This window comes from Coregonus lavaretus, assembly GCF_964263955.1.
Source record: "Coregonus lavaretus genome assembly, chromosome: 27".
Taxonomy (NCBI): domain Eukaryota; kingdom Metazoa; phylum Chordata; class Actinopteri; order Salmoniformes; family Salmonidae; genus Coregonus; species Coregonus lavaretus.
In genome coordinates, this window is record NC_140014.1 from 16,481,693 (window position 1) to 16,507,280 (window position 25,588).

Genomic DNA, 25,588 nt, shown 5'->3' on the forward strand with positions numbered 1-25,588 from the left:
TACGAGGATGGACTAATACTGTGAAATTGTGAAAATTATGATGATGCACTTTTAGTGTAAGAGCTCTTTGAAAAGACCACCTGAAATTTCAGCCTGTTTTGGTGGGATGGCGCTTTGGCCTGCTTGGTGACATTACCAGGCGGTAAATTAGTTAATAACCAATAAGAGTTCCAAACCTCTCTGCCAATATCAGCTATTTTTCAATTTTCCCCTTCCCACTGAGACCACTCCCAGACAGTCCTAGCAAAATTCTTGCTTTAGAAATTGCTCTTTGCTAAGAAGCTATTTTTGCTTCTTTTTTAGCATTTTAATTGAAAACAAATCACAATAAGGTACTTAATTGTTACCCAGAAATTATTTGATATTGAGATAAAAAATGGCTGTATTGGACCTTTAAGTCTCTTTCTTCTCTGAAGCAGACCTGCAGACCTTGATCATATCACTGGTAAATCCTACATAATTGATTATGTGCTGCAGCTTTAGGATGATCTGCACATCTGTTCCTTCCAACAGTATACGAACACACTGGTACATGCTCACATGCATGTTCACACACACACCCACCCCTCTCCTCCTCCTCTCTCTCTCTCTCCCAACACCAGTCTCACATCCGCCACCAGGCACAGTGTATAGACTCAAGCAGACCTAGCTTGGGTTCTCAGGGGTTTGATTACATGGAAGAGAACACACTCTCACCTCCCACCGAAAGAAAGAGCCTGCCCTCCTCCTCCTCCTCCTCCTCTCCCCCCCCCCCCCCCCCGCCTCCCCTCTCAGTTTTCCCAGTGGGGGCCCTGGCCATCTGCCCCCTCCCCATTCTATCCCTGGTCCTACCCTGCCAGGGCTGGACAGTGGGAAAGCTGCTGGGTGTACAATAACAGGGCCACTGTAACTCTTCGTCTTCTTATTTAGCTTGGCAAACCCGTGGGGAATCGGAGGAATTCAGCCATTGTTCTCAGGAGGAGTTCCATTGTGGGAATTCCAGCACAATGGCTGTGGCCAGCCTGGGCTGTAATTAGAAGGAAAAAAACAGAGACAGACTGCTAAGCTTTCCTCTGATGCATGACTTCTCATCACAGGAGCAAAAACAAAACCCATACAAAACACAGTGGCCAGTGTGAAAGGCACAGTTGAGCAACAACAGTACCATCCCCACTGAGCATCTAACCCCAACTGTGCATGTTGAGCTTTTATAAGCTATATCACTTTTTCCCCCAGTGCTATAAGGAATACTTGTGGGTAGGACTGTCCATGTGTACATTCTGACCTCATGGCCCATCTTGTTTACTGTCTACAGTGCATTTTGTTAAGTTACAGCCTTACTCTAAAATGGATTAAATTACTTTTTCCTCATCAACCTACACACAATACCCCATAATGACAAAGTGAAAACAGGTTTATATACATTTTTGCAAATGTATAAAATAAAATTAACAGAAATACCTTCTTTACATAAGTATTCAGACCCTTTGCTATGAGACTCAAAATTGAGCTCAGGTGCATCCTGTTTCCATTGATCATCCTACAACTTGATTGGACTCCACCTGTGGTAAATTAAATTGATTGGAAAGGCACACACCTGTCTATATAAAGGTCCCACAGTTGGCAGTGCATGTCAGAGCAAAAACCAAGTCATGAGGTCGAAGGAATTGTCCGTAGTGCTCCGAGACAGGATTGTGTCGAGGCACAGATCTGGGGAATGGTACCAAAAAATGTCTGCAGCATTGAAGGTCCCCCAAGAACACAGTGGCCTCCATCATTCTTAAATTTAAGAACTTTGGAACCACCAAGACTCTTCCTAGAGCTGGCCGCCCGGCCAAACTGAGCAATCGGGAAGAAGGGCCTTGGTCAGGGAGGTGACCAAGAACCCGATGGTCACTCTGACAGAGCTCCAGAGTTCCTCTGTGGAGATGGGAGAACCTTCCAGGAGGACAACCATCTCTGCAGCACTCCACCAAACAGGCCTTTATGGTAGAGTTTGCCAAAAGGCACCTAAAGGACTCTCAGACCAAGAGAAACAAGATTATCTGGTCTGATGAAACCAAGATTGAACTCTTTGCCAAGTGTCACGTCTGGAGGAAACCTGTCACCATCCCTACGGTGAAGCATTGTGGTGGCAGCATCATGTTGAGGGGATGTTTTTCAGCGGCATGGACTGGGAGACTAGTCAGGATCGAGGGAAAGATGAACGGAGCAAAGTACAGAGAGATCCTTGATGAAAACCTGCTCCAGAGTGCTCATGACCTCAGACTTGGGCAAAGGTTCACTTTCCAACAGGACAACGACCCTAAGCACACAGCCAAGACAACGCAGGAGTGTCTTCGAGCCAAGTCTCTGAATGTCCTTGAGTGACCCAGCCAGAGCTCGGACTTGAACCCGATCGAACATCTCTGGAGAGACCTGTAAAATAGCTGTGCAGTGATGCTCCCCATCCAACCTGACAGAGCTTGAGAGGATCTGCAGAGAAGAATGGGAGAAACACCCCAGATACAGGTTTGCCAAGCTTGTAGCGTCATACTCAAGAAGACTCGAGATTGTAATCGCTGCCAAAGGCGCTTCAACAAAGTCCTGCTCAAAGGCTCTGAATACTTATGTAAATGTCATATTTCCGTTTTATTTTTTTAACAACTGTTTTTGCTCTTTCATTATGGGGTATTGTGTGTAGATTGAGGGGGGAAAAAGCAATTTAATCAATTTTAGAATAAAGCTGTAACCTAACACAATGTGGAAAAAGTCAAGGGGTCTGAATACACTGTATATGCCTTGAAGTTGTCCCGAATTTGCTGTTGGTGAGGTTATCATCAGCTGATCTGTTGGTGTGTTTCTGTAGGCTATTTGTGTTGGGTCCTTGAGTTTAACAAAGTGTAATTTTGCCTTGCAGGGCCCATCTTGAACAGAGATGACACTTTTAACCAGGGTCTCCAACATTACAAAAAAAAGAGTCTGTCGAGAGGAGATAGACGATGACTGATAAGGGAGCACTACTGGCTTGTGTTAAGCAGATCAACAGCCTGGCTCTAGCTGTAGGTTCCAGCCAACTTCAGTCACACTGGGGATACCTCACTCAGTCAGCAGCTAATGAGAGAAGGAGGTGAGATACTGACAGAGGTTGAGGAGATGAGTTTCTATGGCTGTGGGGGGAAAGGAAGGGGAGTTTAGACCTGTGGATGTACTCGCTGACCTGCAGGCATGTGACAAAGATCGACAGAACGATACATAGACAGAGAAAGAGACCGAGGGGAGAAAAAAAGAGTGAACAGAAAGTCCCACAGGAAACCTCCCTGACAGTCACTCCTGGCTAGTCCCCAAGCACCGAACATGTCAGTCACCTCCAAGTTTCAACAGTACACATAACGGAAAGACCAGTTCTGGGTGGCTGAGTTTGTTCCTGTCCTCCTATGAAGTCCTTTTTCACAGCTCTGGCTGCCCCTGCATTGGCTCGTGTACAACATTCAGAGGACATACACGGCAACGGCAGTTCTATGGGCATTCTTATTCATTGAGGTCTGGAGCAGCAGCTGTGCGTAATGCTGGTGGTTTTAGAACTACCTCTCACCCTTACATAAACACTCATCACTCTGCAGCCAGCCAGCTAGCCACGCTGCTCATAAACCTCACACAAACAACCGCTAAAGAGAGTAACAAAGAGCCACCAAAATGTCTGAAAAACTCTGTTGCTCCACAACCCCTCAGCTTGTCTTTTACCTGGCCCTCCAGGCTCATATTATTGCAGGTCTGTCCTAGGACAGCCAAAGTCTTTGTGCGACTAACACACCTCCCAGAGTTTGCCAGTCACTTGAAAAACAGTTTTGACTATGTCAACTACTACTTAAACCTCAGCCTCTACTATGTCAACTTCTATACCATTACTACATCTCTGCAGGCTAAACCATAATTGCAGTCCTTCTGAGGTTGTCTCTTCAGTTTTCACAGAGAGAAAAAAACGCCACGGCTAATCCCAGCGAGGCAGAGGACACCTACACCAGGCCCAACCATGGGCTCATACTGTAGATATGTCAAGGAGGTTTTCCTAACGATGAAACCTGACCAAGGGAAAACTCCTGACCCTACTCAGACAGCCATAGACTGCCTGTACAGTGTAGTGAACGGAGAACAGTGGCCTCTTCTCTCCATGTCTGGTGTATGATCATGGTGGCCTGGTATGCTGATTACAGGCTAGTTTAATAGATCTGTCTTGGAAGCCAACAGAAACCACAACAAGGGAGAAACGTGCACCGCTCATTTAGGTGGTTATAAACAAACCACATTTCTATGGGAACCGTATATGGTTCAGTCTCAAACAAAAGACACTTGTGAAGATATCAGCTGCCATTGATGAAATGGGGGAGGGGGAAGAGGGGAGAGAATGGACGTCCTGTTTGGAAAGATTTACAGCCTACACGCATCTAGGTCAGGGATGGAGGAGACGAGGGTCAAAGGGATTGAGCATTGTTACTCTGTCCACTGAAGACCATATAGTCATCAGCACACACACAGGACAGAAAACGTCATGTCATTAAACACACATAACAAGCAATATGCTGACAATCAACACACCACAATGATGTGCTGTATCGCTTTCATTTAAATTTCACAGCTTACTCGCTGTACATTAGAAATGAATAGAATGAACATTTGAATGTAATATGAGTCCCGACAACTAGCGCTCAGATCCTTCAGAACAGAGAGAGATGAGTCTAACCTGTTTTCTGTGTGGGAGAGACTGATGGTGAGTCATCTTCAGTGGGATGCTATCTGTGAGTGACAGCGTGACCAGCCAGTGTGACACACACAGGGCACGACACAGACAGACATCCACCCCACTGCCAGGCAGTGGCACAGCACCGACTCCTTCTCTGCCATGTTAATGACATACCTGTGTCTCACTCTCTCTCTCTCTCTCTCTGATACACAATGTGTTTCTGGATCTCTTATGATGCATTTGAGTGACACACAAAGAGAAGGGAAGAACTCCCACAAATCATTAATGATCTACTATTTCCTTCTGGCAGTGGAACAGTAACACGGCAATCTTTTTTCTTTTTTTTTACCACAAAACGCACCCTTTTCATTTCCAGGTGTGCTTCTCTTGTTTGAACCTTTCTACACACCTGTTGTGTGTCTCTCAACACTATCATGACAGAACAAAAATGAGTAACAGATTATTGGAAATTAAACCCACAGTAATTCTCTGTCAACGTGAATTTACTATTGACTGGGACTTGGTCTAAAATGGGACTTAGCAAACAGAAGTAGAGGTGGTAAAAAGAGTCAGCTTTTCCCAGTGAGCACCAATGAAAGGAAAACACAGCATCTCCCATGATGCTCCCTGTTTCCCAGACTCTTTGGGAGATTCTCAATTGGGAAAAAGTCAGTCCTCTCCTCGACTCATCCGTGACCAAGTAACCGATTAGTGGTCAATGTCACGCCCTGGCTCTAGGGACTCTTTTATGTTGAGCCAGGGTGTGTAGAGTCTATGTTTTGTGCTCTTTGTTTTCCATTCTAGGTCTTGTATTTCTATGTTGGCCAGAGTGGTTCCCAATCAGAGGCAACGAGTGTCAGCTGTTGCTGGTTGTCTCTGATTGGGAACCATATTTAAACAGTCTGTTTTCCCTCAGTGTTGGTGGGATCTTGTTCCGTGTTCCTAGTAGGTTGTGTTTGTGCTAAGGACGTCACGTTATCGTTTTGTTTGTGTTATCTTTCAGATTTAATAAATATGTTTGCATTCAACGCTGCGCATTGGTCCTCTGTTCCCGACGATCGTGACAGTCAAATGCTTGAGGAGTGTGTCAATTTGTTAATAGGAGAACAGGGAAGTCTGCTCACCTCCTTGATTGCCTACTTCAGCAGAGAATGCACAAGAGTCTCCTTTCGGCTTCTAGCACGGAAGTGTTTGAAATCCGCCACAACCCCTTTGAATCAACTGTTGTTTTCTCAGAGGAGAAAAGCATCCACATTTTTAAAAACGATACGCTACTTATCCTTTTACTTATAAAATGTCTTGCACAACTAGTTTTAAATGTGCTTTTACAACTTGAAAACATTTATTTTGGGATTCCACCCCGTTAACGTAATTTGCCTGATGAAGTGAGACCAGAGGAGGAGAGTCATATAAGCGCAGTTGTTTCCACGTTTCCTCCCCTCCTCGATTACCTTTGACCTTTTTCAAAAGTAGGCGTTGAGAGGAGAGAGGCGATACTAGTCGAGCAAAACCAATTCAGATTCTCCCTTTGTCTGAGTCAGGCCTCACCCCTACCCTTCCTGTTTAAACAAATGCAGGTGCTGCTGGGTAGCTAAACATTATGGTTTGACCTTTCAAAAACACACCTCTCTATTCTTTTGTAGTGCCCATTCAGCGTAGGTTGACAAGGAAAAGTGTGTTGTTTGAAATTCAAGGGCATTGTTCTTCTGTTTGGGGAGAGGATTATTATGAATTTGACCTGATATTTGCAGTTGAGTTCATCAGATAATCGAACACAGCAGGCCATTCGGCACCTCTGCAAATACCCACACAGAAGAGGACACAGCACTAACAATTACTATATGAAGAAGCAGACCTCTGGAAAAGCAAATGTGTCAGCGAATTCTTCCTAGATATTGGTGGAACACTAGGTTGATCATCATTCCATGAAAGTCCCTGGAGGGTAAAGGGGAACCCTGGCGGAAGGAACTAAAGACAAAGCCTTTAAAGCATGTGTCAGTTTTTCCCTTAAGAGGTATGACTTCACTGGGAAGTTTTTGAATATTTCTCTGTGGAATTTTCACAACCCTCTAACTACAAAACAAAGGTGACTCCCAGTCCCATCACATTTGAATGAAAACAGAAGCGTGGCACATCCATGTTGCCTCATCTTTCCCTAGTTAGTGATATGTCATAAAACTGTAAAATCCACACACACACACACACACACACACACACACACACACACACACACACACACACACACAGTTGACTTGTAATTAACCAAAAGACAGTGGGCTTTCCCAGGGGTCCACCAGGTGTTTTTCATATCCTGGTTGAAGCCCCCCAAACCTCCCTCATCCATTCTCTCACCCCCCTACCTGCCATGGCCGTAGGGCCACAGTAAGAAGAGCCACACCAGGGAGCCCAGGGACTCAAATAACTGCTAGAGGAATGTGGAAAAAGAAAGCGGGTCCATCACAGCTGCTTTGTACATCAGAACACTTTAATGTAGGGAGTCAACAAGAGGTGGCTGATCTAAAAAGGCAGTTACAGTGTGTAAACACCTCTAGCTAGATATGGATGCTTGCCAACACATACAGTACATTGACAGACCTGAATGGATGGAAAGAAGCACATTCTGAATGAAAAGAAGCACACACCAATCCTAGTTATAGGATTGTGTTGGACCACTGAAATGGCAATATTCTCCTTGAGACAGGAGATATCAGTTGTCTGAGTGCTAATACATCATAACCTAAACTACAAAGGCAGACATTACTAGAGCTGTCCCCGACTAAATAAAATCTTGGTCGACCAAGAGTCGTTGGTTCTTTCGACCAATCGATTGGGTGAAATTTTAAAACATGTATTTTTCCATCTATAGACACATCCTATGTGTTTTAATCACATCAACTATATTCACTGAGCTTGTCTGATGCTTTAAGCACACTGTTAAATAATTAAGACACACAAATGACTAGAGGGAGTCCGACCAGCAATTGATTTGATTGGACTGCGCTGTGTTAAAAGACAGCTAGTGACTGTGTGACTAGCACTCATTGTCTCTCTCTCCTCCTTGCTGCAGTGATCACCACAGTGTTTATCGCGCTGTCCGTGTTGCTGAAGCTGCAACATAATTACAGCCATTTCTGACTGAAAAGTTCTGTTACCAAAATCCCTCATTTGTTTAGGAAAAACATTTCCTATTCTCTCAACCCTTGCTCTCTTTACGTGAAACATGTATGCATCACATGCACGTGACCAATGGGCCTAAATTACGATATTAAGACTAAACAGGATGCGCTCTTAGGCCTAGGTTATACAAGGCTGCTATACTAAGCCTACTAATGATAATGACATTACTTATTAATAGAATTATAATAATAATATCAAGAAGAAAATTATTTTTCTGACAATTTGGAACAGTGTAAACACTAAATCAATTATAAATAATAGCAGAGAGGCTGTTATAATGGGGGGGGGGGGGGGGGGGGAGTGTAACGCCTTTATTACAGCAAAGCAAAAAATTAAAACAGCTGAATTTGTGAAATTGTTTACTTGACATGTCGTTGCGCGAGGCTTGGTGCTCAAGGAATCAGTAGGCTATTAAACAAACACTCAAACAGGCAACAGAAGCAGGATCTGTCTTATTTCTGTAAATATATATGGATGATTTATAAAGCCAGGCACATTTAACAGTTAGGCTATTGATTATAGACCTAATTAAGTTGGGGTTTCCTCTCTCCTCACTTTTCTTAGACAATAAGGCAAGGGCTGTTTTCTCGTCTCCTCATTCTACTGCTGCCTCCGCCACATTCTTCTCAACACCAATATGCTGGTTAACCTTGCTATTATGCACATAGCAACATGGCCTAGGAAAAGGTGCCAATTCAACAGCGCACCGATGCATTTCTGAACCGCGGACAGCGACCACTATCCAACGCGGAAGAAAGTGCATTTGTTATAATATAATATAAATTTGATTAGTGTTGCACCATCGTTCTTATGTAATATTACCATATCCAATTTCAGTAGCACGTCTTAGAGTGATGGACTGTGCCATCCCCACGGCCTTCACAATGGATTAGTCCACTCAGACAGGTCTTGTACACCATGATATACAGTATATATATATATATATATATATATATATATATATATATATATATATATATATATATATATATATATATATATATATATATATATATATATATATATATATATATGCTACTGCTTGACTAAAGAAATCTTGGTCGACTAACAGCCTATCGACCAAACAATCGACCAGTCGACTAAACGGGGTCAGCCCTAGACATTACATGTGTTAATGTCAACAATGGGATAGCCAACCTGAGGAATGCAATCTCTTGGGATTGCCTGTGGTTGGTAGAATGTAGACTTGCCTAGACATGTTCTTTACATGCGGTCTCACATTTCATACAGTATGTATATGACCATTTAGGACTTCTTGAGAACCACAAAATATTGCTCAATACCCGGTACAACATACGTTAATTTTGTTGTAGCATGAGAGCGCCTAGGATAAATGAGCGAACAATGTATGAGGAGGCGTGAGAGGACTTGGACTTGTATGTGTATGTGCAGTGAGTTCTTTACCGAGAGAGGCTGAGCAGTCATTCTGGCTCAGGCATGTAAATCCTCTAGAAGCAACTGGTAGGGCAAGTGCATAAAAGGACATTCATGCGTGTTTTCACTGCGGATTCACTGAGCCAGTAGTTTGGTTCAGTAGCAGAAAGCCAGCCCAACACATTCCTATCATATCCAGTGGCTGACTCCATAATACTATCAACACCACCGTAGTGTGCACTTCCTGCCCTTATCTAACAACAGGCCTATTTGTCACTGGTGTATACACAAACACATAATTAACAGACGTTCTATGCTGAGGTCAAAATAAATACCAACCATTTCGGTTATGTTTACAATACTATGTTTAGTCCAGGAATATCACTCAAATGATTCCGAAGTTGAGGTACACCATCTCTCCCTCTAAAGCGTGCACACACAGCTCTCTGCATGGGCAGTCAGCCACTATGGCTGCAGTGACCAGTGTGTGTCCTGTGCAGTGCCACCTCAGGATGCGGTTATTTCCAGTCCCACAGTGTTAAGCTCTGTGTGTTTCAGAGGCCAATACTCTTCAGGGCAGACTGGGGCCAAACCTCTAGCAGCGCTGCTAAGCTCAGATGATCTGGGAGATTTGCGATCCATATGAAAAGCAAACTGCCGCTGCCCAGTTTCCAGAGTATCATAAAATGAACGTTGGTGGTTCATGCAAATGTCAACGGATTCTGTTTTACAGTTTGCAACCCTTTATGAACCTCAGACAATATCGTGTACATTCTAATAATCATTAAATTATTGGCCTAACCACCAACTCACTCAATCCAATACTGTTGCACAATGGAGAAATATTAACTATTGATTACTTATTGAGAAGTCCTCATATGGTGAGCTCTTACCAATCAGGTTAACACATGGGCCTGTGAGAAACGGGACAGGCAGGGCAAAACCACCGTCGTCACTTTCAGGTCCCTGTCCCCCGGGGAAAATCCTCTTACACAGCTTCCCTGAAGTCTAAAACCCTTCTCACTAGGAAGTCACACAGATATCTCTAGATCAATAGGTCAGCTCTAAAGAGAGAATGACAGGATGACTGGAAATTGGTTAGTGACAAAGGACACGGTTTTAACTTAATGATTTCCATGGAAAAACATGCCTCTTTACTTCTATGAACAGGACACTGGTAGGGTGGAGGGGAGTCCTGTGGTGCTAAGCCCAGTTCAGATGACATAAACACCTGCCTCTCTGCTGGTTGTACACACAGTCGATGCAGGTTATCATAGGGGATTAATAAAGCCTTCATTGTGAGGACTGTTCAAACATGTACCAGCGTACGGAGGAGAGAGAAGGGCATTCTCATGTGTAGTAGAGAGAGGCGCAAGGCTTAATAAGGGTAAACTCTGTGCTGCGACCCCATTATTGCCTGATAAGGATCATGAGATGGCCTCGGACATGCTTCAGAAGCAACACCACTGGGCAATGAGCATGAGAGTGCACAGCATACATAGCCCTGAATTTTTTAAAATAATAATAATTGCAGCACCCCCCACCCCCAAACATCTTCTCGCGACTCTTACTGTATGCACAATCCTGTCCACACATGCTATTCACCAAATTGGGCATGTCAATGCACACTCTTTCCTTTTTACACTTCCATCCTGTTACCTCATTGGGACATATTTAGGCCACTAGATCATCCACTTGCTAATCGTGGCCCATTGCTTAAAATTAAACCTGTCGCTACATTTCTCACACCAATTACAACAGTCTGCATGCAAGAGCAGTTGTGATTGGAGTATTTAGTTGTCAAATATTGAAAACCTTGGAACATACCGTTACTGTAACACTATACTGCTGATATTCATCTTAAAATTAGTCAGCAGACAGTTTGTGGCAAAACTCACATTACTATGAATGCCTCTTCTTACTCACCAACTTGAACAGTAGTTGTGTAAATTTGCATATTTGGAATGCCTGAGCAAACTTGGCAGACTTTCCCAAGTAAGTAGGAGGACAAGTAGGGAGAAAAAAATTAAGTGAGTTGAAAGTGTGAAGCTACTCAGCTGAATTTTGAACTAAACATTCTCAGAATAGTACTAGCTCTCCTCAGTCTGGGTATTAGTCATGGATTCAAGACTATATATGGAAAATGAGTCTGCCATCAACTTCTAAACCTGGTGTGGTCCTACATGTTTCTGTGCGCTTGTGTCTGTTGGGTACAATTGCAAAGGAAAATTGTAATTTAAATTCAAACTTTATAAAGTGAATTTCACAATATTAGTGCATAAGGTAGTATGGTGAATGGCGGCAGGTGGCCTAGTGGTTAGAGCTTTGGGCCAGTAACCGAAAAGTTGCCAGTTTGAATCCCTGAACCGACAAGTTGAAAAATCTGTCATGAGCAAGGCAGTTAACCCTCCACAACAGCAGCCCCCTCACCTCTCCAATTCAGAGGGGTTTGATTTGATTAGGATCCCCATTAGCCGATGCCAACGGCGACAGCTAGTAATACTGGGGTCTGACACAACAACAAATTATTTACATTCATTAATATGTAGTGTGCGTTTACATCTATCAGTTACACATACATGTCAGTACATACACACAAAAAGTAGGTCACATGAGGGAAAGGCGTTGTGCCGTGAGGTGTTGCTTTATTAGTTTGCGCTATATGAGATGGTTAAAAGAGGAAGTCAAGTTTCAGTTGGACCTTGTGTGCAATTGCCGATAAAAATAAAATGTAATCCTTTAATCCTTTTAATGATAGCCTACTACAGACAGCTTGATGATCTGGTGAGAATGGTGCCGCAGGACATCCAGTCAAAAGCAATGTTAAATTGAGAAATGTAATTAGCCTTTCAGTCACAATATACATTCATGGACCACTACTAATCAGCTTCAAACAATGAAGTCAACAAACGTCTGTTGACCCAAAACACACTAAAGTAACCATGATCCCTCTGAAGAAAACAACCTTAGGGCGATTAGCACAGGCATTACTGGTGTTTGCTAAGTTTATACCGCATGTTAGGTACAAACAGCCTGTTGTCATTTTAGGCACAGCGGCTGTTCATTGGCTGTCCACTGAACAGAGCCCTCTAAAAATCCAGTGGTAAGACCCTCCAGTGGATAACTGCTGAGTCAGATAGCCAGGGAGAAGACCAACGAGCAGGGCCTGTCTACTGCGCTAATCTGCCCTCCATCCACTGAACTGGCTATATTCCCTTGGCGCACAGAGTAACCCCCCACAATCCCTTTAGCACATCTACACACTGGCACTGAACAGGAACACTAGGAGGCCTACACACCAGGTTTGCTTCATTCAGCAACTACTGAAGAGTGGGCGGCTGTGGATTTTCAGTTCAGGGCAATGAAAGAAGTAGGAACTATCAAATAACTTTACTCTGAAAAAAATCAAAGCCCTACACTCTAAATAGAAAATGTTCCTGGAGTATCCTTTAGGGGTTCTTCAAATTGAAACTGTGGGGGAACCCCTATGTTCTTAGAATAACCCCTTTTAATGGATCCTCGAAGAACCTTTTAAAATAACCTTTTGGGTAAATTTTTTGAACTACACCCTTCCCCTGTTATTATTATTAATACATATAACAATAACAACAATAACACAATATTTTAGTTCTCAGTGTTTATTATTATTTTAGTGGCAAAGCAGAATAACAAAATCAAAATATGAGGTAAACTCCCAGCAGAGCCCCAAGTCCAATGGGTATATCCTCTGGCGTGCTGATGTTAATGTATTGATGTTCTCCGTATCCATAGCCAGAATGATTTTGCAGTGCATGGTGATCGAACAGGTTTCCTGTTATATTCATCAGAGGTTTAGGGAGGGTGAAGTCTGTGAATCCCAAAAAATTTAATTATACAGATGATTAACAAAACATGCACATGACAGTATTCATACCTTGGTTTTTGTGGTGAATGTAAAAAACTGTTTTGATAATGGTTTTCATACACATATCATGTCCATAATGTAGAGGCCTATGGGATATTCATTGAAGAGGTAAGGGAGGAGGATGGTAAATCTGATCTGCATAACATACCAATACCAATTGACATACCTTTGTATACCTCTGTATACCTGCAGACACAAAAAGTGAGCAGTTCAGTCATCTGCACCCAATACAGCTAGCCTTCAACATATTCTTATAACCTACATATTCTTACCTCTTTGTTGATTGATATCCATTGAATTGTGTCCATTTTCTGTTTTAGAAAGATTTGCACAAATATGAAAAGATAGATGGTATCATCATAAAACAATATCAATGTAGATCATACAAGGGACAAACCTTACCTTAAATTGAGGAGATCTTTACATTTGTCAGTTAAGTGCATGTACCTGCTGTCTTTTCAAATTCAAATCCAAATGATTCAGTTGGGCAGTTAGGTTCCTGGAAGAACCCCCACCAACTAAGAGGTTCCTTGATGAACCCCACCTCCTATGGGGTTCTTGGAATAACCTTTTGGGGGCCATTTTCAGTGCCATGAACCCTAAGGTTCTTCAAAGATCTTTGAGGATATATCAGATGTTAATTTTCTCTTGACATACAGATACTCAACCTGGTCTCAGAGCATTTCGTATTATTATTCTGTACGTAACTCCAACACACACCATTTATGCTATGTTTGGTATGGTTACATAGGACAGAAGGTTACTTAAGGCAAAAAGGAAAGGAGTGTGGTTGGTTGGGCGTATAACGCGAACATCTAGCAATCCAAAGGTTATGAGTTCAAATCTCATCACGGACAACATTAGCATTTGAGCAACTTTTCAACTACTTACTACTTTTTAGCTACTTTGCAACTACTTAGCATGTTAGCTAACCCTTCCACATAACCCTAACCCTTTTAGCTAATGTGGATAAAGAGTTACTTGTTTAACAGAAAAGAGGGTGTTCTTTAATGGAAGCCTCTCAAACATAATCCAGGTAGAATCAGGAATTCCCCAGGGCAGCTGTCTAAGCCCCTTGCTTTTTTCCATCTTTACTAACGACATGCTACTGGCTTTGAGTAAAGCCAGTGTGTCTATGTATGCGGATGACTCAACACTATACATGTCAGCTACTACAGCAACTGAAATAACTGCAACACTTAACCAAGAGTTGCAGTTAGTTTCGGAATGGGTGGCAAGGAATAAGTTAGTCCTGAATATTTCCAAAACTAAAAGCATTGTATTTGGGTCAAATCATTCACTAAACCCTAAACCTCAACTACATCTCGTAATGAATAATGTGGAAATTGACAAGTTGAGGAGACTAAACTGCTTGGAGTAACCCTGGATTGTAAACTGTCATGGTCAAAGCATACTGATACAACAGTAGCTAAAATGGGGAGAAGTATGTCCATAATTAAGTGCTGCTCTGCCTTCTTAACAACACTATCAACAAGGCAGGTCCTACAGGCCCTAGTTTTGTCGCACCTAGACTACTGTTCAGTAGTGTGGTCAGGTGCCACAAAGAGGGACTTGGGAAAATTGCAGATGGCTCAGAACAGGGAAGCATGGCTGGCCCTTAAAAGTACACGGAGAGCTAACATTAATGACATGCATGTCAGTCTCTCCTGGCTCAGAGTGGAAGAGAGATTGACTTCATCACTGCTTGTTTTTGTAAGAGGTGTTGACAAGCTGAATGTACCAAGCTGTCTGTTTAAACTACTATCACACAGCTCGGAAACCCACGCATACCCCACAAGACATGCCACCAGAGGTCTCTTCACAGTCCCCAAGTCCAGAACAGACTACGGGAGGCACAAAGTACTGCATAGAGCCATGACTACACGGAACTCTGTTCCACATCAGGTAACTGATGCAAGCAGTAGAATCAGATTTTAAAAACGGGTAAAAATACACCTTATGGAACAACGGGGACTGTGAAGAGACACACACAAGGGTATAGACACATGCATACGAACACATTGGGATATTGTTGTATGGTGGTATTAAACCTTTTATATTGTCGACAGGTAGTGGTGTAATAATGTCATATGATGTACTGTTTAATATTTTGTTTTATATGTAATGTAAGTGCTTTAATATGTTTGGACCCAGGAAGAGTAGCTGCTGCCTTGGCAGCAGCTAATGGGGATCCCTAATAAATACAAAGACAAACCCTTCACCTAACCCTAAGCTTAACCCTTTTAGCTAACCCAACTCCTAAACTTAACCCTAACCGCTAGCCTAGCTAATGTTAACGCGCTAGCTAACGTTAGCCACCTAGCTAGAATTCGTAACATATCATACGTTTTGCAAATTCGTAACATATCATACGAAATGGGTGATGGACAGCCACAAATCAATACATACCATATGAAACGTAACATATCATACTAAAGGAGTTTTCAGATTTACGTACATAATAATACGAAATGCTCTGAGACCAGGTTGAGATAATTCACTGGCAGATGGCCTTGGGTCATGTTGACATAATGTACTTGGAAGTTGAAACACCTTTTGATCCTTCAGATTTTTGATAAGGGGGAGCACAAGAGGCACTTCTATCCTCCTAAAATGTTTCATATACTTCACATGACATCTCTTGAAGCAAAAGTGGACTGTAGCTGTGTATCTGTGACTGTTGATACTTCATTACCAGTAGCAGACAGTCACTTTACATGCCAACGTTGTGACAGGGTTCAGGTAGTTCAAAGAAAATAGTACTTTGGTGATGTCATACATTTCCATAACCAGCATTCTAGGTTGAAGTGTCAGAGCAAGAACCTGCTGGGTGTTCCATACCCCATTTATAGATGCTAACTGCTTTAGCGCCTATTGATGATAGTATCTTCTGGGAAGGTGGGTTTTGTTAAGATCCCCGACGCTCCTCTGAACGTTAAAACGCATTGCTTGAGGTAAGATTTTGGAAACACAAAGAACTTAACTTTCATATATATATATATATATATTAAAAAGTTAAATTACGACACCTTTATTAGGGTTAGTGTTCCCACGTAGCCACATCTGCATGTTATATCCCTTGTTCATGGAAGACAGACAGAAGACGTAGGATGCCACCTGTGGTAATTAGCTATCTAGCTTGCCAAGAACACCTGTGTGTAAACCTAACTTGGGAGGAAGTGTAGTTTGACAACTGGATGCACACACAGCTTGTGGATCTGTGCAAAACTGCTACAGTAAGTGTATATTTTTTATTTTAAAGATTATTTCTTGCTGATATTAAATATGAGGGGCAAATCAGCATGTTTCGAAAACCGGTTTTAAAGTGATGACTACTGACGTTTCTAAACGTTAAAACACAGCGTCTGAATTGTAGTTTACGTGGAGCCAACAGTGGGCGAATGTAAGGGCTGAAAACTACATATGGAGAAGGATTTTCGAGAGCTAGGTGTTCCAATACAGCATTGTGCTAGCTGTGCTGTTTGTTTAACCCAGATATCACAGGAAAATAGTTTTGAGTTGAGTCCAGTGTTACAATCATTTTGTCAGATAACTAGCTGATAGAGATGGAGACAATTATGATCAAATTCATTCAGTTTATTAATCTTCAACTCAATTGTGCCTCTAAAAAAAAAAAAGTGCTTACTAAGTTGTTAATCTACAAATGACTGCACTGTTTTTGGTTATTACTCTTATTGCCAGTCAGATGCCAAAATGTATCGCGGTCTGAAGTGGACTTCTCAAAGAACAGTGCAAGTGGTAATACTGCGCGCTTCTCAAACAATGCAACAATGTTGCAATTTGGCTGGAAACATTGTTGCACGTGTGTCACAATCATTCTGAGTGTCTGTCAAAGATCACACAGCTGTTACTTGTAATATCTTTTGAATCAAACTTCAAAACATTAGTAATTTACTATAAGAATATCTATATATAATATGCATATTATTCCCTTTGTTCTATGTGCAACAAGTTAACAGGGACGACAGTTTGCGGCGGCGGCTACACATAGGCGCAGTTTCAACGAAACTCTAAATAAACAAAAAGCACGTTGCTGGGATCGGCGTATTGAGTACTAGTTTCTCAAGTTTCATATAGGGGTTAACATGGACAATTGTTGTGAAAGTGATCCAAACATACCTTTCATCCAGTCGACAACTTGCTTTGGTGTCCACTTCGTTATTGGATCCATTGCTTGCATCTCAAACAAACAAACTAAAACAACAATTAGAAAACGACACTATAAAACACTGCTTTCGGTAGCCTACGATTGTCACTTTATTAATATATTATAAAACTCCCATTGCGTCTTGATCTTCTCTGTATAGCAGCTGTCTCTCTGTGATACTCTAGCTCGTATTCTCCGCGCACTCAGTGACTGGGAACTCTTTCAAACGCATGGTTGGATGCAGGAGTGAAACCCCCCACCATGGTTTTTCACTGGGCTTGAGATCAAGTTGCACAGTTTCTGCTCAGCTAAAACTACCGAACGGGGCGGAGCAATCAACACCGTCACAAATCATGTGAGAAGGGTGCAATTGTGGCCAGCAACAGCAATTCGGGACGTTCCTGCAGGACAGGCGGGGGCGCTCCAGAACAGTAGGTGGCGTTAATGCACAATAATGTTGGATGCCAGCCGGTGATAGCTAAACCTCACAGAAGAGGTGACAACAGAAGCTTGCTAACCGTATACAGTGTCCTTCGCACCAACTTGTTGGGTACTGTTTTCCTGCAGTTCTGTTAAAGATGGCAGTTTGGCAGGCGGGAGTGCAGGACACTGTGCTAGCTTAGCCAGCTAGTCCTAAGGAGGACTCGGGTAATTAGCAAGCATAAGGTGTCTCATGTCTGTGCTAGCGGTAAGCTGACGGTGGCCTTCGCTCCGCCTGTCGGGCACTGTTTTCTCCGGTACACAGCAGGCGGGAGCGACACTAGCAAGCTAGTTAGCTAGCACACGTTGTGTCGCCCTAGCCTCCCGTCTGCTGTTGTGGCGGGGTCGACCCGTAGACGGTGTCCTTCGCCCCCGTCTGTCGGGCACGGTGTTCTCCGGTACACAGCATGCGGGGGCGACACCGTGTGCTAGCTAACTATTTACATTTTAGTCATTTAGCAGACGCTCTTATCCAGAGCGACTTACAGTTAGTGAGTGCATACATTTTTCATACTGGCCCCCCGTGCGAAACGAACCCACAACCCTGGCGTTGCAAGCGCCATGCTCTACCAACGGAGCTGCCCTGTAGCTATCAAGCTAGAACACAGTTTCGCTAACTCGCAAGCTAGCTAGCTCACGTTTCGCCCCATGTGCTAGCTAACTATTTACATTTTAGTCATTTAGCAGACGCTCTTATCCAGAGCGACTTACAGTTAGTGAGTGCATACATTTTTCATACTGGCTCCCCGTGGGAAACGAACCCACAACCCTGGCGTTGCAAGCGCCATGCTCTACCAACGGAGCTACAGGAGGGCCCTGTAGCTATCTAGCTAGAACACAGTTTCGCTAACTCGCAAGCTAGCTAGCTCACGTTTCGCCCCAGCCTAATGTTGGCAAGGGCCATGTTCGAGACATAGATATCAAATAATAATGAGTAGTTATTTATGGTGCAAGGTGATTTGTAGATCAGTAAGTTGGCAGTCGCCTGCAATGTTGAACAAGCCCACAGACAGTAGCAGTCCTATGCTATAATACATTAGAAATAATAACGTTCTTGAATTTTCTTTACAGTGTGTTTCTGTCTCTGCAGATTCATATATTATGGGTGATGTAGCCTATATATTTTTTAACAAGATAAATATTATAAACTGTTTCATCACACCACATAACTTTTTGGATGCATCCCAATTTTGTTATTTCTTTCACGAATTGGTCTTTTGACCAGTCAGATCAACTCTGAAAATATCTGATGTGAAAAGATCTGATGTGATTGGTCTAAAGACCAATTAGTGGAAAGAAATAGGTTAGGTTGCCTGTGTAAATGGAGCCTTTGTAGCCAACACTTTAACCTAACTAGCAGGCTAATAGAAAACGCCTGAGTGGAGTTCCCACATCGGTTTTCAGCGGAAAAGGAAGCTAGGTTGAATTAGCTGTATCCCTGAAAACATTATACATCAAATCAAATGTTATTTGTCACATGCGCCTAATATGACAGGTGTAGACCTTACAGTGAAATGCTTACTTACAAGCCCTTAACCAACAATGCCTTTTTTTTAGGTTGTGCCTACACTTTGATCAGATTCATTCTTATCAGGCCTATCATTGGTTGCGACTCACGGCTGCGCTCTGTTGGTGAGCTACTACTCTGCATCATTAAGCTCGAGGCCCTGGGTCTGAACCCCGCCCTGTGCAACTGGAAAAAAACATCTCCACTTCGCTGATCCTCAACACTGGGGCCCCACAAGGGTGCGTGCTCAGCCCCCTCCTGTACTCCCTGTTCCCCCATGACTGCGTTGGGCAAGCACGCCTCCAACTCAATCATCAAGTTTGCAGACGACACAACAGTAGTAGGCTTGATTACCAACAATGACGCAACAGCCTACAGGGAGGAGGTGAGGGCTCTGGGAGTGTGGTGCCAGGAAAATAACCTCTCACTCAACGTCAACAAAACAAAGGGGATGATCGTTGACTTCAGGAAACAGCAGAGGGTGCACCCCCCTATCCACATCGACGGGACCGCAGTGGAGAAGGTGGAAAGCTTCAAGTTCCTTGACGTACACATCACTGACAAACTGAAATGGTCCACCCACGCAGACAGTGTGGTGAAGAAGGCGCAACAAAGCCTCTTCAACCTCAGGAGGCTGAAGAAATTTGGCTTGGCACCTAAAACCCTCACCAACCTTTACAAATGCACAATTGAGAGCATCCTGTCGGGCTGTATCACCGCCTGGTACGGCAACTGCACCGCCCGCAACCGCAGGGCTCTGCAGAGGGTGGTGCGGTCTGCCGAACGCATTACCGGGGGCAAACTACCCGCCCTCCAGGACATTTACAGCACCCGATGTCACAGGAAGGCCAAAAAGATCATCAAGGACATCAACCACCCAAGCACTGCCTGTTCACTCCACTATCATCCAGAAGGCGAGGTCAGTACAGGTGCATCAAAGCTGGGACCGAGAGAATGAAAAACAGTTTCTATCTCAAGGCCATCAGACTGTTAAATAGCCATCACTAGCACATTAGAGGCTGCTGCTGCCTATTGAAATCACTGGCCACTTTAAGAAATGGAACACTAGTCACTTTAATAATGTTTACATATCTTGCACCACTCATCTCATATGTATATGCTGTATTCTATAATATTCTACTGGATCTTAGTCCATATACAGTTGAAGTTGGAAGTTTACATAGACTTAGGTTGGAGTCATTAAAACTTGTTTTTCAACCACTCCACAAGTTTCTTGTTAACAAACTATAGTTTTGGCAAGTCGGTTAGGACATCTACTTTGTGCATGACACAAGTAATTTTTCAAACAATTGACAGATTATTTCACTTAGAACTGTATCACAATTCCAGTGGGTCAGATGTTTACATACACTAAGTTGACTGTGTCTTTAAACAGCTTGGAAATGCCAGAAATGATGTCATGGCTTTAGAAGCTTCTGATAGGCTAATTGACATCATTTGAGTCAATTGGAGGTGTACCTGTTGATGTATTTCAAGGCCTACCTTCAAACTCAGTGCCTCTTTGCTTGACATCATGGGAAAATCAAAATAAATCAGCCAAGACCTCAGAAAAAAAATTGTAGACCTCCACAAGTCTGGTCATCCTTGGGAGCAATCTCCAAACGCCTGAAGGTACCACCTTCATCTGTACAAACAATAGTACGCAAGTATAAATTCCATGGGACCATGCAGCGTCATACCGCTCAGGAAGGAGACGCGTTCTGTCTCCTAGAGAAGAACGTACTTTGGTGTGAAAAGTGCAAATCAATCCCAGAACAACAGCAAAGGACCTTGTGAACATGCTGGAGGAAACAGGTACAAAAGTATCTATATCCACAGTAAAACGTGTCCTATATCGACATAACCTGAAAGGCCGCTCAGCAAGGAAGAAGCCACTGCTCTAAACTGCCATAAAAAAGCCAGACTACGGTTTGCAACTGCACAAGGGGACAAATATCGTACTTTTTGGAGAAATGTCCTCTGGTCTGATGAAACAAAAATGGAACTGTTTGGCCATAATGACCATCGTTATGTTTGGAGGAAAAAGGGGGTTGCTTGCAAGCCGAAGAACACCATCCCAACCGTGAAGCATGGGGGTGGCAGCATCATGCTGTGGGGGTGCTTGCTGCAGGAGGGTCTGGTGCACTTCACAAAATAGATGGCATCATGAGGAAGGAAAATTATGTGGATATATTGAAGCAACATCTCAAGACATCAGTCAGGAAGATAAAGCTTGGTCGCAAATGGGTCTTCCAAATGGACAATGGCCCCAAGCATACTTCCAAAATTTGTGGCAAAATGGCTTAAGGACAACAAAGTCAAGGTATTGGAGTGGCCATCACAAAGCCCTGACCTCAATCCTATAGAAAATGTGTGGGCAGAACTGAAAAAGCGTGTGCGAGCAAGGAGGCCTACAAACCTGACTCAGTTACACCAGCTCTGTCAGGAGGAATGGGCCAAAATTCACCCAACTTATTGTGGGAAGCTTGTGGAAGGCTACCCGAAATGTTTGACCCAAGTTAAACAATTTAAAGGCAATGCTACCAAATACTAATTGAGTGTATGTAAACTTCTGACCCACTGGGAATGTGATGAAAGAAATAAAAGCTGAAATAAATCATTCTCTCTACTATTATTGTGACATTTCACATTCTTAAAATAAAGTGGTGATCCTAACTGACCTAAGACAGGGAATTTTACTAGGATTAAATGTCAGGAATTGTGAAAAACTGAGTTGAAATGTATTTGGCTAAGGTGTATGTAAACTTCCGACTTCAACTGTTTATATTCTTAAATTCCATTCCGTACTTAGATTTGTGTGTATTGGGTATATGTTGTGAAATTGTTAGATATTACTTGTTAGATATTACTGCACTGTCGGAGCTAGAAGCACAAGCATTTCGCTACATCCGCAATAACATCTGCTAAACACGTGTATGTGACAAATAAGATTAGATTTACAGGCTATTATAAGCTACTCACGTCTGCATTGGCCAACTACAGGCTATGCTTAGCTTATTATAACAATGAGGACTTCTTGCCACATTGGAAAGCTACTTTTATAATAGCAAAGTTGTGATTGGATCTGGGAGTAATAACACAAACCTTGAAGGCAAAGTGCATACAAAGGCTCATGTGGGAATCAACTGATGTGTGAATGGATACAATAACCATTCACTTGTTTGAGTCTAGACTTATCCCAAACGTACGTTCTCTTACTCACTACCTATCCCCATAACCGTCTAACAACAAAACACTTAAGTAGCCATAAGGAGTATTTCTGTTTCTTTCCATAATTAGATAGTGCCTGTTGGGATTGGTTGAATGCTTTCTATTCATGTTTTGGGTGTTGGCTGCCTTCTGCCTTTTATATGTTTCCCAGGAAAGATGGAGTGTACGACCATACAGTGAGTGGGCTGCCATGCCAGTGCCACAACCCTCTGTGACACACTCACAAAGAATGAACATCGATGCCACCAGAAAGGATACAACTGCTTATCGCTTATATACAATGACATTAATTCAATTAGGAAATATGTCCAATGCTATAATGTAGCATAATTGTACACTGAACAAAAATATAAACGCAACATGCAACAATTTCAAATATTTTACTGAGTTAAAGTTCATATAAGGAAATCAGTCAATTGAAATAAATTCATTAGGCCCTAATCTATGGATTTCACATGACTGGGAATACAGATATGCATCTGTTGGTCACAGATACACTACATGAACAAAAGTATGTGGACACCTGGTTGTCGAACATCTCATTCCAAAATCATGGGCATTAATATGGAGTTGGTCTCCCCTTTGCTGCTATAACAGCCTCCACTCTTCTGGGAAGGCTTTCCACTAGATGTTGCAACATTGCTGCGGGGACTTGCTTCCATTCAGCCACAAGAGCATTAGTGATGTTGGGCACTGATGTTGGGCGATAAGGCCTGGCTCGCAGTCGCCGTTCCAATTCATCCCAAAGGTGTTCGATGGGGTTGAGGTCAGGGCTCTGTGCAGGCCAGTCAAGTTCTTCCACACCAATCTCGACAAACCATTTCTCTATGGACCTCTTTTTGTACACAGGGGCATTGTCATTGCCACAAAGTTGGAAGAACAGAATCGTCTAGAATGTAATTGTATACAATAGCGTTAAGATTTCCCTTCACTGGAAGTAAGGGGCCTAGCCCGAACCATGAAAAACAGCCCCAGACCATTATACCTCCTCCACCAAACTTTACAGTTGGCACTATGCATTGGGGCAGGTAGTGTTCTCCTGGCATCCGCCAAACCCAGATTCGTCCATCGGACTGCCAGCTGGTGAAGCGTGATTCATCACTCCAGAGAACGAGTTTCCTCTGCTCCAGAGTCCAATGGCGGCAAGCTTTACACCACTCCAGCCGACGCTGGTGATCATAGGCTTGTGTGCGGCTGCCATGGAAACCCATTTCATCAAGCTCCAGACTAATAGTTATTGTGCTGACTTTGCTTCCAGAGGTAGTTTGGAACTCGGTAGTGAGTGTTGCAACCGAGGACAGACAATTTTTACTTGCTTCAGCATTCGGCGGTCCCGTTCTGTGAGCTTGTGTGGCCTACCACTTCGCGGCTGAGCCGTTGTTGCTCCTAGACGTTTCCACTTCACAATAACAGCACTTACAGTTGACCGGGGCAGCTCTAGCAGGGCAGAAATTTGACGAACTGACTTGTTGGAAAGGTGGCATCCTATGACGGTGCCACGTTGAAAGTCACTGAGCTCTTCAGTGAGGCAATTATGTCTATGGAGATTGCATGGCGGTGTGCTCGATTTTATACACCTGTCAGCAACGGGTGTGGCTAAAATAGCTGAATTCACTAATTTGAAGGGGTGTCCACATACTTTTGTATATATAGTGTACATTAAAAGAAAGGTAGGGGTGTGGATCTGAAAAGGAGTCAGTATCTGGTGTGACCACTATTTGCTTCATGCAGCGCGACACATCTCCTTCGTATAGAGTTGACCAGGCTGTTGATTGTGGAATGTTGTCCCACTCCTCTTGGCTGTCCAAACATGCTCAATGGGTGACATGTCTGGTGAGTATGCAGGCCATGGAAGAACTGGGACATTTTCAGCTTCCAGGAATTGTGTACAGATCCTTGCTACATGGGGCCGTGCATTATCATGCTGAAACAGGAGGTGATGGCGGCGGATGAATGGCAAATTGCCATCAATAAAATGCAATTGTGTTTGTTGTCTGTAGCTTATGCCTGTGCATACCATAACCCCACCTCCACCATGGGGCACTCTGTTCACAATGTTAAACTGCTCGCCCACACGACGACATCTGCCCGGTACAGTTGAAACCGTGATTCATCCGTGAAGAGCACACTTCTCCAGAGTGCCAGTGGCCATCAAAGGTGAGCATTTGCCCACTGAAGTCGGTTACAACGCCGACCTGCAGTCAGGCCAAGACCCTGGTGAGGACGACGAGCACGCAAATGAGCTTCCCTGAGACGGTTTCTGAGAGTTTGTGCAGAAATCCTTCGATTGTGCAAACCCATAGTTTCATCAGCTGTCCAGGTGGCTTGTCTCAGATGATCCCGCAAGTGAAGAAGCTGGATGTGAAGGTCCTGGTTACACGTGGTTACACGTGGTCTGCGGTTGTGAGGCTGGTTGAATGTACTGCCAAATTCTCTAAAACAACGTTGGAGGTGGCTTATGGTAGAGAAATTAACGTTCAATTATCTGGCAACAGCTCTGGTGGACATTCCTGCAGTCAGCATGCCAATTGCATGCTCCCTCAAAACTTGAGACATCTGATGCATTGTGTTGTGTGACAAAAATGCACATTTTAGAGTGGCCTTTTATTGTCCCCAGCACAAGGTGCATCTGTGTAATGATCATGCTGTTTAATCAGCTTCTGGATATGCCACACCTGTCAAGTGGATGGATTATCTTGGCAAATAAGAAATGCTCGCTAACAGGGATGTAAACAAATTTGTGCACAACATTTGTGCGTATGGAACATTTCCGGGATCTTTTATTTCAGCTCATGAAACATGGGACCAACACTTTACATGTTGCGTTTATATTTTTGTTCAGTATATTTCAGGTTCAGAAAGAAGACCCAAAGCTGACAACGTTAGGTTAAACTATGCTTGGTGTGACAGTTTAGAAAGACAACTGTATTATATTGTGTAATTCCTGACTGTTTGTGAATGGAAAAGCCCAAACTTCATGTCACTCTATTTGCCATAGGGTGAAAATGTCGTACCATACAGTAATTA

General features: G+C 43.1%; 1 protein-coding gene and 1 long non-coding RNA gene across 2 annotated transcripts in view; both read right to left on the bottom strand.

Moving 5' to 3' along the window:
- Positions 1-17,631, bottom strand: part of LOC311102748 (connector enhancer of kinase suppressor of ras 3-like) — a 72,069-nt gene extending 54,438 nt beyond the window's left edge. The window contains exon 1 of the mRNA XM_084144135.1: positions 17,316-17,631. Within this exon, the coding sequence (XP_084000261.1) occupies positions 17,316-17,376 (61 nt within the window). The 5' untranslated portion in view covers positions 17,377-17,631. The remainder of the gene's footprint in view (positions 1-17,315) is intronic.
- Positions 12,893-16,225, bottom strand: LOC311102749. Its single transcript, XR_014610037.1, has 3 exons — positions 13,448-16,225; positions 13,342-13,361; positions 12,893-13,118 (listed from the first exon to the last, which is right to left on the bottom strand). It is a non-coding gene; the product is annotated as an uncharacterized lncRNA (long non-coding RNA).
- Positions 17,632-25,588: the final 7,957 nt, after the last annotated feature.